Source organism: Eptatretus burgeri, chromosome 1 (genome assembly GCF_056783735.1).
Source record: "Eptatretus burgeri isolate ZD-2024b chromosome 1, Ebu_testis_v1, whole genome shotgun sequence".
NCBI classification, from domain to species: Eukaryota; Metazoa; Chordata; class Myxini; order Myxiniformes; family Myxinidae; genus Eptatretus; species Eptatretus burgeri.
Window position 1 is genome coordinate 65,748,721 of NC_140961.1, and position 18,292 is coordinate 65,767,012.

Consider the following 18,292-nt stretch of genomic DNA (forward strand, 5'->3'; position numbering starts at 1 on the left):
CCCTTTCAAATTTTTCACCTTTTGTTGTCTTATAGCCTAGAATTAAATTGCATTAAATAAGGGTTTTTCCACCTTTAGTTACACATCGTAACCCACGACTTCCAAGTGAAAAACGAATTCTACAAATTTCAGAAAATTAATTAAAAGTACAAAACTAGAATATCTTGGTGGGAAAAGTGTCCACACCCTCCTTATAGAAATTTTATATTGGCCCAGGTGTAACCAATCACCTTCAAAATCACACACCAAGTTAATTGGCCTCCGCCTGTTTTAAACTGTAGTGATTCTAATTATTTCATCATGTAATCAGCTGTTCCTGTGGGTTTCCTCTGCTGGGTAGTGCATTTCACAGCAAAGACTCAACCATGAGCACCAATGAGCTTTCAAAAGACCTCTGGGATAAAGTTGTGGAATGTGCTGTGGCAGTTATTCGGTTATTAAGAGATCAAAGACGGAGATAAAGCACTTAAAGGCCCGGTCACACCTTGACGTTTTAGCCAGCGATGGCAACGTATTAAAATGTATGTAAAACGCTGGCTTACGTTGAACTTTTGATGTTTTTTTTTTTAAAGATTCGGACGTATTCATAGCGACTTGGTCTTATGTATAACGCATTAGTAACGGACACAGAACGTTTCGTTGTGTTATAGATAACTTATACCAACGAATGCTGAACCTGTTGTCGGCCAACACAACCTATGCCCAACGATAGTCTAACTTAGGCATAGCGTGTTGCACGCATCGCTGACGATGTCGTGACATAGCCTATTAAAAGGCTGACGCACAACGATTCGAATCATAACTGCCGGAGAAATGGAAGTGTCAACATCGCGGTCACACCTTGGCGATCTTGCCAGCGTATGCCGACCTAAGAAAAATGTGTCTAAAACGTTGGGGCACGTCAAATACGGTATGAGTAAGTTTGGTATACGTGAGTAGAACGCTAAAGTACGCTATCATATGTCGTAGTAAGTAGAGTACGTCAAGAAATTTTAAACATGTTCAAAATTTTACGACTTACTCGGCGTATGACACACGTTCCGCATGCGATGGGGATAAGTTGTACACACGATATGTGGACGCTTACACACGTCCACAAAGGCTACTTATAAGCTACTCATAAGTCGAAACACGTCGCGGTAATGTCTTTTTTACGCGAAACTTATTTCTAACTTATGTTTGACGTGTTTTGAACCAATTCTTTACGTAGTCCCAACACACATTGATGTATGTAGACGTATTCCAATGACGTCTTCCGGTCGACAAAAAAAAATAAATTAACGTGTTTCTAGCTTACAACTGCCATATAAAGGCGTGTTCCCAGCGGTTTTGGGAATTGGTATATAAAAATGCTGCTCATAAAAGGGGAACCCAACAGTGTTTTCGAGTCCTTTTTGAGTCGATGTCCATGTCAGCAGTAACAGTATCAGTATCAGTATTAGTATTAGTATTAGTAGTAGTTTGTTCATGTTGGCAGTAGTAGGTGAGTGTGAGGGGGAGGGTGTGGGTTATGATGGATCGTCCTTGCGTTTAACGATTTAACGATTTAAATGATAAACTCAACGATTTAAATGGCTGCATCTCCACTATTGAAAGTAGACGCTTCCGCTCAACAATTGGATTTTTTTTACACTCAACGACTTTTAAATGTTACCACTCAGCTATTTTCATTGTTTACAATGAACGATTTAAATTGCTGTCACTCGCCTTTGTTTTTTGACGCTGGGGTTTGGAAATTTGAAGCGTTTCTTCTGAACGTGTTAAAACGCTCAAACTCGACTATTTTAAATAGACGCTGCCGATGGACAATTGGAATCATAGCCAAGCTAGACATCGAAGTGTGAACATCCTCGTCATGCCGAAGAAAAGTTTGAAGAATGCTGCAAATAAGTGTCCTGGCCGTGGCCGTGGATGCTGACGCAAGGACGATCCATTATACCGACGTCTTTCAGCCTATGAGTAACTTAAAAGTAACGTCTGTCGATGTGTGGCAACGATCGCGTAACGTGCCAACAACACGTTAATCATAGGTTAGAAATAAGTTTCGGGTCCGCGAAACATTACCTCGGCGTGTCTCAACTGATGATTAACTTACAAGTAGCATGTGTTGACGTCTGTCAACGATCGCAGACCGTGCATACAACTTGTGGCCAGCGTAGCGGAACGTGCGAGTCATACGCCGGCATACGTCGTGAAATTTCAAGCATGAAAAAAATTGAGGACAACCAAAAAGTACAACGTTTAAAGCCAACGTACAACGACGTATGGCAGTGTTTTTCAGCGTGCTCTCAATGTTATCAAAACTTACCCATAACGTATTCAACGTGTGCCAGCGTTTTAGAAAAAAAAATCAAAAATCGGCATACGTTGGCTAAAACGTCAAGGTGTGACCGGGCCTTAAGATCGACAACTGATAAAAATGCTTAAAGACCAAGATATAACACTTATTCTCAGTAGATTAAAAGCACTTGGGTTTGGCAGATAAAAAGCAGTGGAGTGGACAAACTCCATTGAGTCCGAAGACAAACCCCTGGAGTCCAAGGATTGGAGTTTTGCATTCGCCTCTGCTTCCAGATGAGCCAAACTTTCTGAGAGGGCTACTGAGACACACCTCATCGAAAAAGCTGTGTTCCTGGTTCCTTTCCGATCGACGTGCAGAACGAGCAGTCGCCTCCTGCTGGGACTGGAACCAAACTTCCTCCAGACACTTTGCAAGGCTCCACCTGTGGGTTTGCCGATCGTCTTTGTTTGTGAATTTCCCCAGTGTGTTATGATGTTTGTCGCTTGGATGGATAAGGTAAACTGTTGAGCCAAATGGATTATTGTGGGTGTGGGGGAATCATAACTGTATCACTGTATGATCTGTATTTGATAGTTATAGTACAGTACTGTAGAGTGATTTTGTAATTGTTGTTGATACTTGTTTTTCTCTCCTCCAATCTCCCCTCTCCCATTTATTATATGTGATTACTTCAATTAACTTGTGTCAGCTGGTTCATGGTTCATCATTTGGTTATTCATCCCAGCATGGTCAAAAAGCATGGTTGTGGGAAATTGGTGTCATTACCTCATATAGGAGGCTTTATAAAACTACTGCCAGATCGTCATAGATACCACTCAGCCTTCCATCCTGTTTCGCCGGGGCAATCCAGACAGAGCGTCAGATTCTCGTTCGAGCTATCTGTACGCCGAAAACTAAAGTAAAGATCAATTTGGTTTTCCCAGCAAACGGCGCATGGTCTCTCTCGACGATCTGTCACTAAATTGGTGATCGTGCGGGTGGCGGATTTGACCTTGTCTCCAACATCAACCATAATAATAAGTACATATATATTTATATATTTATACATATATATTTATATATTTATACATATATATTTATTTATTTATACATATATATATATATATATATATATATATATATATATATATATATATATATATATGATCATGGTGACAGAGAGGTGTGGGATTGATAGAGTGGGAAGGATATTTCAAATAGCTGCTGAACTATAAAGGAAGCAATGGCAATCTGGAGCGACCATGTTATGTAGAGGGAAAAGTGGAGTTGGTGGTGATCACAAGGAGGAAGTGCGAATGGCATTGAAGAGGACGAAGGGAAGAATGCCAGGCATTGATGAGGTGTATACAGAAATGACAATTGCAGGAGAAGTCAGAGTCAGTTGGACGAAGAGGCTGTTGAATGTATGTATGGGAGAGAGATCAATTCCAGAGGATTGGAGGACAGGGTTAATTGTACTGATATGGAAGGGGAAAGTAGGTGCTCAAGATCCGGGTAAGTATAGGAGCATTACGCTCCACAGTCGTGTCATGAAGATGCTGGAATGTTTTATGGACGGCAGGATAAAGAAGAGTATGGAGTTGGATATCGGAGAAGAGCAGAAAGGGTCTGGGGGGTGATGGATGGGATGTTTACACTGAGACAGCTGGTGGAAAAGAGGTTTGAGGTGCAAGGTGAGATGGCATTGGGGAGTTGTGGACCGAGAGAAGGCCTACGACACTGTCCTGAGATAGGTGGTGATGGTGACAGTGCGATGGATGGGAGTGCCGGAAGCAGAAGTTAGGTTGGTGGAAGGGATGGACAAGGGGAAAAAGGGAAGAGTTTTGATTGGTCCTGGGATGTCTGAGAAGTTCAACGTGAAGATTGGTTTGAGGCAGGGGAGCGCTCTCAGCTCAATTATGTTTATCATCGTGATGGAGCTGGTAAGCAGGAAGGTGAGCTTGAGGGGTAGTATGAGGAGGATGCTGTATGTGGATGATCGGGCTGTTGTGGCGGAGAGTGGGTGGGAGATGTCAGACGTACTGGGGGAGTCGAAGGAGGCATTTGAAAATCATTTGCTGAAGAAGAGTAAAGAGAACATTGAGGGGATGTGTGTCGGACAGCATAGAAAAGAAATGAATATCAGGTTGGAGGGGGAGGAGATCAAACAGTTAAATAGGTTTAAATATCTGGGAGGAACAGTGACCAGGGATGGCAATCCAAGGCAGAGGTGTGGATGATGATTCAGGTGGGTGTGAATGCATAGAGAAGGTTGAAGGCAGTAATGACAGACAAAGCTATCAAGGAGATTGAAAGGGAGAGTTCTGATGTCATGTGTAATGTCGGCCTACCTTTATGATCTGGAGATGGTGGCACTGACAGAGAGACAATAAAAGAGAGTGCAGTTTTTGAAAAACAACTGGGTCATGAGGATTGCGGGACTAAAGAGGGTGGATAGAAGGAGGATGGATGAACTGAGGGAGGAAATTGGTGTGCAGATGAGCTTGATGGGGAGGTTGGTGAAATGCCGGCTGAGATGGGCTGGACATTGGTGAGGATGGGGGGGAGAGAATGGCAAAGAGAGCGAATAGGTTGAGGAAGCAAGGTAGGAGGAAAAGTTAGACCGCGGTTGAGATGGGAGGATTTTGTGAGGAGGGATTTTTTTTTTGGTATACCTTGTCGAGGCTCGTATGAGAGATAACACATGGAGAGATGTCAGTAAGGTAGGGGTGGTTTGAGAGTGGAGAGAGTTGGCTGAGAACAGAGGGAAGTGGAGGAGTGTGTGTGTGTGTGTGTGTGTGTGTGTGTGTGTGTGTGTGTGTGTGTGTGTGTGTGTGTGTGTGTGTGTGTGTGTGTGTGTGTGTGTGTGTGTGTGTGTGTGTGTGTGTGTGTGTGTGTGTGTGTGTATATATATATACACACAGTATATATGTATATGTGCTTGTGGCTTACACAATGTGTAAGCATACGAACCATGCTTCCCCATTGTCTCGGGTCGCTCACCTCCATTTGATTTTTCTTTTTTTATATTTTCATTTCTGGATGCTTTCCAACAGTTCTGTGATTTTTCCTCGTATAGCGGCTTCAATGTCCATCAGCACACAAAATTACTGTGCTTCCTCATTGTCTCGGGTTTCTCAACTGCATTTTTTCATTTATTTATATTTTCGTTTACGGATATTGTCTGATGATTCTGTGATTTTTCCCAGTGTACCAGTTTTGATGTCCATTAGCATGCACAATTTCAGCTTTCTACGTCATCCGGAATGTACCGATCTTTAATATCAGTCAGTCCATCAGTCAGTATGCCTGGTGTTGGCTTAATGGTCAGGGTGGTGGGCTTGGGATCCGAGGATCTTGAGTGAAAATCCCCTACGGCTGTTGAATGAATACCAGGTGAGGTTGACTCTGCCTGTCATCCTTCTGAGGTCGGCAAAATGAGTGCCAGCTTGCTGGTATCCTGTGTCGGAGTGGCGACCCGTCCAGGATTGTGCCCAATAGCCAAGGAGACTGCTTAGGCAGCACCAACGCTCTGCACAGAGTATGGTCCCAATCGATGGATGGATGGGTCAGTCAGTGGTTAGAAGAGCTTTTTTAGATATTATATTAGATATTGTTACATTTGTTCGGGGGAAGGGGGGAATGTTAGATATTACTATAAGAGCAGATATGAATGCATAGAATAGCAAAGTCCATGTATGAGTAGTTCGCCTATCTTGATGAAATAAGTAGGAACATGTCAGCTTAAAGATCATCTTGTTTGAGTATGCACCATACATATGGTGCATGGTGATAATTAGTTTGCGATTATGGTAAAGGAATTGTGTATATAAACCCCTATATAAACCTCGACCGGGGGTGCCGGGAGACTTTGCAAGAGAGGAAGAGATGGGTGGAGCTTTTTCTTCTGTACCAACACCTCCATTGTCGCCATCTTCATCTGAATTGCTCGCATAAGGCTCAAAACCATACAGCTCCATAATTCCCCCGAAATCTTTTGCATTACTAATTTTGTCTCCAGTAGTTTCTTTAAAATCCCACTGATCAGTTTCAACATTCTGAAATTTAAATTTTCATTTGGGTTCCCCTTTAAAGATCCAATGGTGTCCTTTGTGAAGAGTAGGTGAGCTATCGCAGGCATCCTTGCCAAATTATAAATTCCTGCCTTAACCTGCAGAGGGCATTGCATTTGCCACAGCGGCACAACCTCGCCCTCAGCCAATAATGCGACTCGCAGCTTTGTGCTGCTGCATACCAAATAATAATAATAAGTGTAATTCCCTCCAAATTTGGCACACTTTTGTAATCTGTTCAGAGTGCTGACGCAGAATGTGTTACTGTTGTAAAATATGTCGCGGGAAATTCGAGCAAACATTCAGCGATTGGACAGCCATATGTGGTGTACTTTTCATCGGTGCCAACTTGTTAGTACTTTTACTTCATGAACTTTCTTCTATTTACTTGTCTAACCAATGGCAGTAGTGTAGGCCTTCTTTCTTCTTTTTTAAGCTGGTTTCTAACCAATCATTTTGCCTCGCACTCCTATCAGGCTCTTGGACCTTCTCCTCAAGGGATGAGCATAGTGGAAGACTTTAGCCAAGTGTGACGAGGCTTTCCTGCTTGTCAGTTCGCAATTAACACCGGCATGGAAATGACTCATGGACTTGAGGTTCACTGGAGTTAAACAAAATTTCACTGAAGTTAAACCACCTTCACAGCGCTATCTTCAGGGACGCATTTCCTCTCTTGACTCACAGAGTTTCGTCCCATGTGTCGCGTTCTCGGCCCTATCCTCCAGCAGCACTTTGCTCTCTGCACCCACAGCTGCATACTACTTGACGCGTTGTGGCTCTATCTTCAGTGGGTTATTCACTCCTTTCCACTGTGGGACTACTATCATTGAATTCCTTTTGGTAAGCAGCTTATTCCCATGGGCACTGGCCTTTTATGACAGCCGAGTCACCGAGTGGATCATATTTTTTTTTGTGCACACGACGCCAAGTAGGTCCGCTGGTGATACGCCATTTCTTGCTTCTTATTGAACTTGTGAATATATTCACCCGCACTCAAGTTTAACAGTATATGGGACACCGCTCAGACTGGATGAAGTCATCAACCTTTAGCGGTGAATAGAATATGGAGATTGCCCAAAGGCCCAAGGGATGGAGGGGTTATAATTATTGAACTGCCAGACTTCTCTGGGCAGTGTTCGTATCTATATTTAATTTATATTTATTTAATTAATTTCATTTCCATACTTCTCCAGGCGATGTTTAGTGTGACCAAGCAAGTGTGTTGGATTGGAAGGTTACCCTCAGGGGAGCGCAATCACCTCCAAGCTGTCTCGCCTGGGTTCAAATCCCGACCCAGCTAAATACTGGCATCCCGGTGTTTCACATGCAGGTGATTCATCAATGTGTGTGCCATCCCTTGGATGGACGTAAAACTGGGCATCCCATCTGCCGGCTTTAGTTGGTAGTGGACTTTAAAGATCCCGCGGTATTCTTCCAAAAGAGTAGGGGAGCTATCACCAGCCCATGACGTAATTACAGACACTACAGTTCGCTTGCCTTCTCAGGCCTACAACTTACTGATCGCTCCTTGAATACTAACTTTCATCAGAAGTATTTTGCTTTCCATTGGGAAGTGATTTGATGTTGTGTCCAATCTCCGACATTTTTTTTAATTTTCACATTTGTCTACCCGAAGTGGCTTCCTTGCCGATCGATTAACCCAGACACATTTGAATTGCAATGCATAAGGCCACATTGTGGTTTTTTTTTTTTTTTTTTTTTTTTTTTTTTTTGTATACCTTGGTCGAGGCTCGTATGAGAGCAAACACACAACTCACAGCAAGGAGGCATGAGACAAGAGGGGCGGGAGTGGAAGGGACAAAACAGTGGGGAACAGACACATTAGGTGAACTGTGGAAGGGAGAGGGATGGGGATGGGACGGGGAACATGGCGAAGAGAAGATGGACATTACAGGGACTTTCAGGAAGGAAAGCAGGAGAATTGAAGGAAGTGGGCTTGGGTGGATTATCGGGGGTAGAAAAGATCGAGGATTTGGATGGGGGAAGATAAGAGGTGGTGGTGAACAGCTGTTTTGAAAGCCTGGAGGGAAGAATGGGAAAGAATAGAGTGAGGAAGTTTATTCCAAAGGCGGGAAAAAAGAGGAATGAAAGAGTGAAGATGAGCAGTGATTCGTGATTTTGGTAGTTTTACCAGAAGGGGGTTGTTGGCGGACCTTGAGCGCCCTGTGGAAATGTGGTTGGGACAAATCGCAGAGAGAGCAGGGGGCAAGGCTGGAGAGGAGTCGGTAGAAGACAGAAAGACCACCGACCAACCTGCGGTGATTGAGTGAGAGGCCCAAAGACTCAGCTTCATTGCGGGAGATGCCAATGATCTTAAAAGCCCTGGTTTCGACAGCGTGAAGCCGAGAAAGGTGGGAGGCAGGAGCACCAGCCCAGAGGGGAGAGCAGTACTCCATCAGGCTACGGACAAAAGCTTTGTAAGTAGTCAGGAGCTCAAGAGGGCCGAGGAAGGACTTTGCACGACGGAGGATTCCCAGTCGGCGACTGGCTTTTGAGGCAAGGTTGGAAATGTGACTTTCCCAGGAAAGGTCATGGCAGATAGTGAGACCCAGAAGCTTTAAAGAAAAGACTTCTTCCAGAGGATTGTTGAGAAAGTGGATGGGGGGGTTTTCTAAACGGTCCTTTCGAAGAGACATAGTGAGAGTGTGAGATTTGTGTGGATTGAAAGACATGTTCCACGTGTTGGACCAGTTTGTGATTTTATCCAGATCTGCAGTGAGCGAAGAAGCTGCTGCTTGCCGGTCTGAGGGATGACAGATGGTACGGCAGAGGGTGGAGTCATCGGCAAAGAGAAATAGAGGATTTTCCAGAGAGTCCGAGAGATCATTGATGAAAACCAGAAAAAGAACAGGGCCCAGAACGCTACCTTGAGGAACTCCAGCCTGCACAGGAAGAGGGGATGAAAGAACTCCATTTAGGGCCACACGTTGACTGCGACAGGAGAGGAAGTCTGCGAGCCATGAGTGGAGATGGCCTTGAATACCATGGGAAGAGAGTTTGGTGAGTAGGGCAGGGTGCCAGACTGTGTCAAAAGCACGTGATATGTCCAGGGATACGGCTCGGATTTCCTGTCTGGCATTGAGGACCTCCATCCATTGATGGGAGAGCAGTAGCAGCATATCCAGGGTAGAGTGACCTTATTTTATTTGCATTTGGCAAAGTAATGACTGGGTAGGGCATTCTGTGGACCTTTATATTTTACCCGATTTATCTGAGAGGTAATTTTTTTTTTTTCATTTTCAAATTAATGTTTCAATAATTTTGAATTTCATTGTTTTTTTCAGAACGATATGCACTATGAGCAGGGTATGCTTAAACACTGTAAGTAATTACCAACCGTGCGTGCTTCCCCTTTGTCTCGAGTAACTCACCTGCATTTGATTTTTCATTTATTTATTTTCTTTCATTTTTTTTCTGTTTCTTTTTATATTTTCATTTACAGATGCTTTGTGATGGTTCTGTGAATTTTCCTGGTGCATCGACTTTGATGTCCGTTGGCATGCAAAATTACCGTGCTCCCCCACCGTATCAGGTAGCTCACCTGCATTTATTTTTCATTTATTTATTTTCATTTACGGACACTTTCCAATGGTTCTGTGATTTTTCTCGGTGTACCGGCTTCGATGTCTTTCGGCGCACAATATTTCAAATTTCTTCGTCACCCGGAAGGTATCTTTAATATCAGTCAGTGATTCAGTGGTTAGAATGAGCTTTATATATTAGATGAAACAAAGAAATACATACACTATGAAAATACAGGATGAGTTCATCGACTTGCTTGGTACTCACGTATGATCAACGATCCTCACCAACATCCGTACAGCGAAATATTTTGTGATCATGTTTGACAGCACACCGACACGTCACTCACTGAACAGCTGTCAGAAATTAGCCGTGATGTGCTCATTGATGGTGATGAAGTAAAAGTAACGGAATCGTTTATTTCATGCCTCTCGATGGAAAACCTGCTCAATTCACAGCAAGCCAGATACTGACAAGCTTCAAAAAGATGACTTCGACATACAGCATTGCTTATAGACAGGGATATGAAAACACAGCAACGATGGCTGGGTACATCTTGGTGTTTAGAAGAGCATTCTGAATTTGAATCCAAAAGCTGCATTTGTTCCCTGTAATAATGACTGTCTAAACCTTGCGGGTGTACATTCTGCAGGAACCACAACAAACTCTGTGACCTTTGGTACAATGGAAACAAAAGACACCTTTTTTATACCCTCGCCGAAAGAGAGGGTACTTACTGCGTTTGGGTCCGTTTGTTTATGACTTGCAAAATCGAAGATTTTTCAAGTATATTGGTCAGTCTATTTTGCTATTCTGTCTGTCTGTCTGTTTATCGCCTACAGGTCACAATTTTAAACCGATCATCATGAAACGTTACCAAGTTGTATAGGTGGTCTCAACTGAGAAGCCTATTAATCAGTCAGTTGTATCAGTCGTCCAAATTCATCTTGAGGTTCTCTTATTCTTCTTTCGGCTGCTCCCGTTAGGGGTCGCCACAGCGGATCATCCGTTTGATCCGCTTAGTGATTTGGCACATGTTTTACACCGATGCCCTTCCTGACGCAACCCTGGTCGCCTCTTACGACACAGGGATAAGGTACACCTATTTTAACCGGGCTATACACCAAATATATTTAACCAAATTCATGTTGCGGTTAGATTTCTAAAATCGTCAATTTTCATCTGATTGACTTGAAAATTAAACAGCAATTTCATGATGCATCACTGAATTGGGAAACCAACTATTTTTGAGATCGAAAGGTCAAAGGTCAACTGAAGGGCAAAGATCTAAAATCAATTTTCAACTGAAAAATAATCGATTTTAATCCGATTTACCTGAGCTTTGACGAAGATTGTCAATTTTAATCTTAATGAAATGGATAATTTGATGTATCCATGGCAACCTTTGGAGAGGGGGGGTGGATTATGCAAGTATCGTGCTCTGCACAACATCTTTTTCTTGTTTGTTTGTTTGTTTGTTTGTCTGCACAGAACTTTCATGTTTTTCTCCGCAACCACTTGTGACAACATTAAAATTGAGACATTTTCACCATTGGTGCGACTACTCATGTGGAATGTTTTAATGATAATTATGACGTCATAGGTCACGTGATGTGGCAGCCATGTTGGAAAAATGGATAAACTTTGGACCTCTGTATCTCTGAAACCGCACTCAGGCAAAAATTGAAACTTGGCAGATAGCAAGTGCTCCTCATGTGGAATGAGTGTTATTTTTTTTATATCACAGGTGCCTTCGTTATGACGTCATAATTGCATATGTAGAGCGCTACATCTGATCATTATGAGAATTTTTGAGGGTCATATCGGGATAAAATGGTCCACAAAAAAAACCTTGATGATGTCATCGGTTACGTGATTCGGCAGCCACATTTTGTTTTTTTTAAGTCTTCAAAAATCTTCTCTGAAACTGCTGAATAGATCAAGGCAAAATTTTCCAGACCTGTCCATGAGGAACAAAACGTTCACACATATGATATCATAGGTCACATGATTTGGCAGCCATATTGGATTCACCCTTAAACATTTAAAAATCATCTTCTCCAGAATGGCTGAACAAATTGAGGGGAAACTTCACACAAATGTTCTCCAAGCCATGGGTGTACAAATTTGTTGAGTTATAATTGATAGGTCACATGCTTTGGCAGCCATATTAGATTGAAGAAAATATTTAATAAAGTTTTCTCTGGAACTGCTTTATCAATCAAAGTGAAACTTCAGATTTATGATCTCGTAGTGATAGGGAATACATGTTTTAAATTTCCACTTGATTGTATGTATAGTCTGGCCACCAGGAAAAAAAATGATCTGGGTTTTACATGTATGTACATATATATTAAAAAGGCTCAATTGGCTGTGTCTGGATGGGTTTGAGGGTAGAAGAGTAGCGGCTGAAATATGAATCCTATCCAGGTTCCTCCTGATGACTTTACCTTTGCTTTTTGCTTGTTTGGGATCCTTCTGATTACTTCAATGCAGGACTGCACCAATTTGGTCTTCCATTTGATCAGAATTGAATTTATTTTAATCCCATTCTAAATTCAATTGAATAATAATAATAATAATAAAGAAAATGTCATGGGTCTGGGTCAGGTGTCCAATCAAAGCAGGGTTGCATCAAAGTGGGACGTCTTGGAACCACGTCATCACTGCCAGTAGTTTTGAAGTGCCAGTTATAATTTTGTCTCATTGACGTATCACACCAATACAGAAATGCCACAAACACCACACAAAACAAGTCTTGGTAAGGGTCTGCAATCTCTGATTGCTCTTTTTATTGTTTCTTCTGCTTCAACTCACAGGTGGGAGTTTCTCAAGAAGCATGTCTTGATCAAAATTAAACAAGTCTCTGACACACGACGAAGGGCAAGGCACGATTTAGTTGCTGCATTCGATTCCCTTCTTGAAAAAAATAATTGAAGCTTTTGAAGAACTGCAAGATGGGAACATGGAAACAATGGAGACAAAAGGTGATGCAAGAAGTCTTCTCATCAGCACCTTGTCATACACCTTTACTACATACCTTTTACTTTTTGAGCCCTGTCCTGAAGGAGGTTGATCTTCTTCTTCCTCTTTCGGCTTGCTCCCATTAGGGGTCACCACAGCGGATCAACCGTCTCCATTTCGCTCTATCCTCCACATCTTCCATTGACACTCCAACCACCCGCATGTCCGCCCTCACCGCATCCATGAACCTCTTCTTTGGCCTTCCTCTTCTCCTCCTGCCTGGCGGCTCCATCTTCAACATCCTTCTCCCGATATACTCCGTTTCCCTCCTGTGCACATGTCCAAACCATCTCAATCTCGCCTCTCTCACTTTGTCTCCAAACCGTCCTATCTGCGCTGTCCCTCTAATATACTCATTTCTTATCCTATCCATCCTCGTCACTCCCAACGAGAATCGCAGCATCTTTAACTCTGCCACCTCCAGCTCCGCTTCCTGTCTTATTGTTAGTGCCACCGCCTCCAAACCATACAACATAGCTGGTCTCACTACCGTCTTTTATACTTTCCCCTTCACTCTTGCAGCTACCCTTCTGTCACAAATCACTCCTGCAACTCTTCTCCAACCACTCCATCCTGCCTGCACTCTCTTTTTCACTTCTCTCCCACACTCTCCGTTACTTTGGACAGTTGATCCCAAGTATTTAAACCAATCCACCTTCCCCACCTCAACTCCTTGCAACCGCACCATACCACCACCCTCCCTCTCATTTACGCACATGTACTCCATCTTACTCCTACTGATTATCATTCCCCTTCTCTCCAGTGCGTACCTCCACCTCTCAAGGCTTGCTTCAGCCTGCTCCCTACTCTCCCTACAGATCATGATGTCATCCGCGAACATCATAGTCCATGGAGACTCCAGTCTGATCTCGTCCATCAACCTGTCCATCACCATTGCAAACAGGAAGGGCTCAGAGTCGATCCTTGGTGCAATCCCACTTTAACCTTAAACCGGTCCGTCATTCCTACCGCACACCTCACCGCTGTCACACTGTCCTCATACATATCCTGCACGATCGTCACATACTTCTCCACCACTCCCGACTTCCTCATACAATGCCACAACTCCTCTCTTGGCACCCTATCATAAGCTTTCTCTAAATCCACAAACACACAATGTAACTCCTTCTGGCCTTCCCTACACTTCTCCATCAACATTCTCAAAGCAAACATCGCATCAGTGGTGCTCTTTCCTGGCATAAACCCATATTGCTGCTCACAGATCGTCACCTCTCCCTCAACCGAACTTCCACTACTCTTTCCCACAACTTCATGGTGTGGCTTAACAACTTTATTCCTCTGTAATTTCCACAGCTCTGCACATCACCCTTATTCTTGAAAATCGGAACCAGTTCTGAAGGAGGTTGATAACATCCAAAAAAATAACTGCAAACGCCTGGCCTTGGATAAGATCAGTGTGGTTTGAAGATGGACGCTCTCCCACTTTGTTTCCACGAGGAAAGAGATGCACTAGTCACCAAGGTTGAGGACAAGGCTATCAAGTTCTGCGAAGAAATGGATGTTTCAATAGGATGCCGCGTGAGATGGAGTAAGAGAGCATTCCTGGTGAAGGAGCGGTATACGCAGGTTTGACTGCAACAGGAAATCCCCACCTAGCAATTTGGAAGCACTCGACCGTCTCAAAAGTGAAATTCACTACAGATCACAACGACTACAATATCTCTACAAACGCTTTGGCTTCCTCAAACCTAAATGTCTGCAAGCTAGACAAACAAATCTACCATGCGATGAGTCAGCAGATACAGTACATTAGTATGGTCAACACAGAGTTGAATGTTGTCGACTTTCGATGTTCGAAAGAAGAGGTTCGACGATTCAAACGCCTCTTAAAGACGTTTTATAAACATCACAAGGGATGACGTTACAAAGTGGGAGAGGGAGGGAGGGAGGGGGGGCATTTAAAATGCTTCAGTCAATTGTGACGTGAGCACACATTGAAACCTTACCCAACCTTACCATAGCATTGCATATTCTGCTGACAATTCCTGTTTTAAGAACCAGTTGCGAGCACAGCTTTTCCAAGTTAAACCTGATCAAGAATTACTTTAAATCTACCATGAGTCAAGCAAGGCTCAGTAACTTGGCACTCATGTCCAGAGAAAGTGATGTTGCCCATTTTCTTCTTCTTCTTCTTCTTCTTCTTCTTCTTCTTCTTCTTCTTCTTCTTCTTCTTCTTCTTATTCTTATTCTTATTCTTCTTCTTCTTCTTCTTCTTCTTCTTATTCTTATTCTTATTCTTCTTCTTCTTCTTCTTCTTCTTCTTCTTCTTCTTCTTCTTCTTCCTTAAGGCAGCTTGGCTGCCAGCCAACTGCCAGGTAGTTATCATTTGTTTGGGCACAGCTGTGTCACTGATGCAATGCCCCTATTACCAGCTCACTGGTACTCATTTCGCCATCATAAGAGTGACCGGCTGAGTGAACTCCACCTGGTGTTCATTTATCAGAAAACGGGGCTCGAACTCAGGACCCAAAGATCTCAAGCCAACACCAAGCTTATATTGCCCATAAAATTAACTTTGATGACATTTTGAATGGTTTTGCCACACCGCAAGGAGAGCAACTTGTACATACTCGTGGGCCTGTTGGTCCATTGGACCAAAAACTTTCTTTGGTCTGATCAATGTAGAAACTCATGGCCATCAGTTAGTTTGGTGTCACACTCCCCTTTGGAAAGCCCCTTGCACTTCCTTTGGAGATCATCTCGCCTTGCCTTCCTCTGCTGCTCTGTCTCATCAGGTCTCGCCTCTTGGCCATAGAAATACCCCCACCATGCTGCATGCATGTTTGATGTAGTTGTTGTTCACAACCTTGTAGCTAGCATACCTGCCTGCTGTACTGCTTCAGCATTAGCTTGCCTTTCACCAAGCTCAGGTCTGCTTGGACCAGGGAGGGGATTACACGTTTATTCTTATTATTTGCCAAATGGTGCAAATATTATTATTGTTGTCAATATTATGAGTATTTTATTACTCGGAAGTGATGCTATTTTGGAAAGATGGTGCTTGTGTTTGTGTTTCCGAATGAAAATGTCACACACATCATATGGGGATATGAGGAAGTCGTGGTGTATGTTCATGAGGGCCAGAGATGCCATTTCTCCCATGGAATCTCTTAGGGAGGTCTTCATGCACCACAAACAAGAAAGTGAACATTCAGCCTCACAGGAGCCTACAGGGAGGATGCACCAAAAATGGAGTAGGACTTTGATCGATGGAAATTCGTCTCCAAATGACACCACATGGAAAAAATCCTGCAGGCCCACCATGTTGTGCCCCGTCTGAAGTTCCAGTCTGGTCTGTCGTACTGGCGGACAAAAAGAAGTCCGTCATGTTCCTCGTTTTTTGGACCTTCCATGACACTCAGTCGTTTTGTGGTGATGCATAATTCGTGATACGATGATAAAATCGATACGACTGATCCCTACGGAGACAGCAATGACCGAGTTTGTAGGCAATCAGCACTATCGGGTGGATGGGTCCAATCGTCCACAGCACTATCGGGTGGACGAGTCCGTGCTCGATGAGGGGTGTTGTGTGGACAGTTGGACGCGCACATCATGGTACAGTCCACCCAACGGTGTGGAGTGCCTGATACCAGTGCCGGATTAAGCCTCGGCTGGCCCTAAGGCACATTTTGAAATTTTAGAGAATGGCCTGAAAATTTTAAATTAGATCTCGGGCTCATGGAAATGGACCCCAGACAAAAGATGAACTGATTCAAGAACAAAATATTTAATACAAAAAAAGACAAATCTTTTATGTGAAAAGAATTTTTGGCCCAAATTTTTGGCTGGCCCTAAGGCACATGCCTTGTCTGCCTAATGTTTAATCCAGCACTGCCTAACACCACTTGCAGATTACTCACGACTACCTGACACACAGTGTACACACCACGCATCACCACCTCTGATAACAACATGGTGAGCCCTGTAAGGAGATAAAAATTAGGATGAAAATATCAGTTTGTGTGAAAGTGAAACCCAACTGTTCAAAGTCCCAAAGGGGGGGGGCGGTGCGCACCTTCTGCAACCCCCCCCCCCCACTCCTCATCTGGATCTGGATCTGGATCTGGATCTGCACGTGCTTGGCTTTTCATACTTTGACGAACTCCAAAAACAATGAACTGTGGTTGAAACATCGCATGCAAGTTGCGTGCACGATCGGGTTAAAATCGAAACACACTGATATGACGATCGTGTCGACGTGCGATGTGTGTTGCTCTCTCTTACAGGTCGAAAGTGATTGCCTCGTCGGGTTTTGCCCTGTTTTATAGGCGGGACGAGGTGTGACGTCACTCGTCAGCTCGCTCGTGAGCAGGGTTCACGTCGGCCGCGCTCGCGCACATCCTCCCACGGTCCGGTTACCGTGTACACGGCTACACGTCCGCCATACGGTCGGTACGTTCTTTCTCTTACTCTTATTTCCCAATAATTGATGACATGTGTGTGTATTTTATCACGGATCGTCCGTGGATCTCTGCTCACGACGGTCGTCGGTGAAGCTGTTGTGTGCGACACGGGGTGTGAATGTGAGATGTAGAGGTGTGCAATGCACGAGGATTGAATCGGCAATGAATAGGAATTTGTTTGTGCGATCGTGATGTTTCAAAGGGAAAGCGAATGGTCGAGACGTTCGGTAACCTGACTGCAGGTGTCGGACTCGCATCGGGTCGGTTAAGCGATCGATTCGTTCAGAGGATGAACACTGGCAAGCAATGGGGATTTCTGGTTAAACGTAACAAACTGGTGCTGACAGACCCACTCACAAGGTATCGCCCATCACTGTCCGCATGTCGCATTCACACCTATCGCACGGATACCTATTTAAAACGTGTCCTGGATTTTTGCTTCACCGTTATCCACCCAATCACACACACACACACACGTATACATATACATATACATATATGACATCTGCACGAAACGTTGCTCCTTCTCCGCAATCTAATTTATATGGCCTTCTGTGGCTTCAATTCGCACATCCTGGTCGCTCTCATTAAAGAAAGTACTCATGCAGTACCACCCTCTCACCTCGCCACTGTCTGCTGCAGGCAATTCTCCCCACCTCTCCTTATTACCCCATGCGTGCAAAGCGGGGTTCAGCAATAGGTTCACAATGTCTGTCTGTCTGTCTGTCTGTCTGTCTGTCTGTCTGTCTGTCTGTCTGTCTGTCTGTATGTTTGTGTGCTGATCAACAGCGGTAAACTTTCGAATTTTTTTTTCTACAGCCTTTAACACTTTTGATTTCAATTGAATTATATATATATATATATATATATTGTGTATATATAGACTTGAACACTCAAAACACAAATCGCTTGATTGCCACTTTCAAAAACCTGTTTAGCAGTAC

At 43.6% G+C, this 18,292-nt stretch overlaps 1 protein-coding gene across 2 annotated transcripts in view; it reads left to right on the forward strand.

Annotated features, from left to right (window-relative positions):
- The first annotated feature begins 2,120 nt into the window (after positions 1-2,120).
- LOC147034631 (cell death-inducing p53-target protein 1-like) overlaps positions 2,121-18,292 on the forward strand; it is a 72,029-nt gene continuing 55,857 nt past the window's right edge. The window contains exons 1-4 of one of the 2 annotated variants that reach the window (XM_085886524.1): positions 2,121-2,725; positions 9,660-9,696; positions 9,818-9,907; positions 17,214-17,337. In XM_085886524.1, the coding sequence (XP_085742650.1) occupies positions 9,673-9,696; positions 9,818-9,907; positions 17,214-17,337 (238 nt within the window). In that variant the 5' untranslated portion in view covers positions 2,121-2,725; positions 9,660-9,672. Of the gene's footprint in view, positions 2,726-9,659; positions 9,697-9,817; positions 9,908-12,716; positions 12,885-17,213; positions 17,338-18,292 lie in introns of those variants that run through there. The other variant, XM_085886533.1, reaches the window with a different exon arrangement.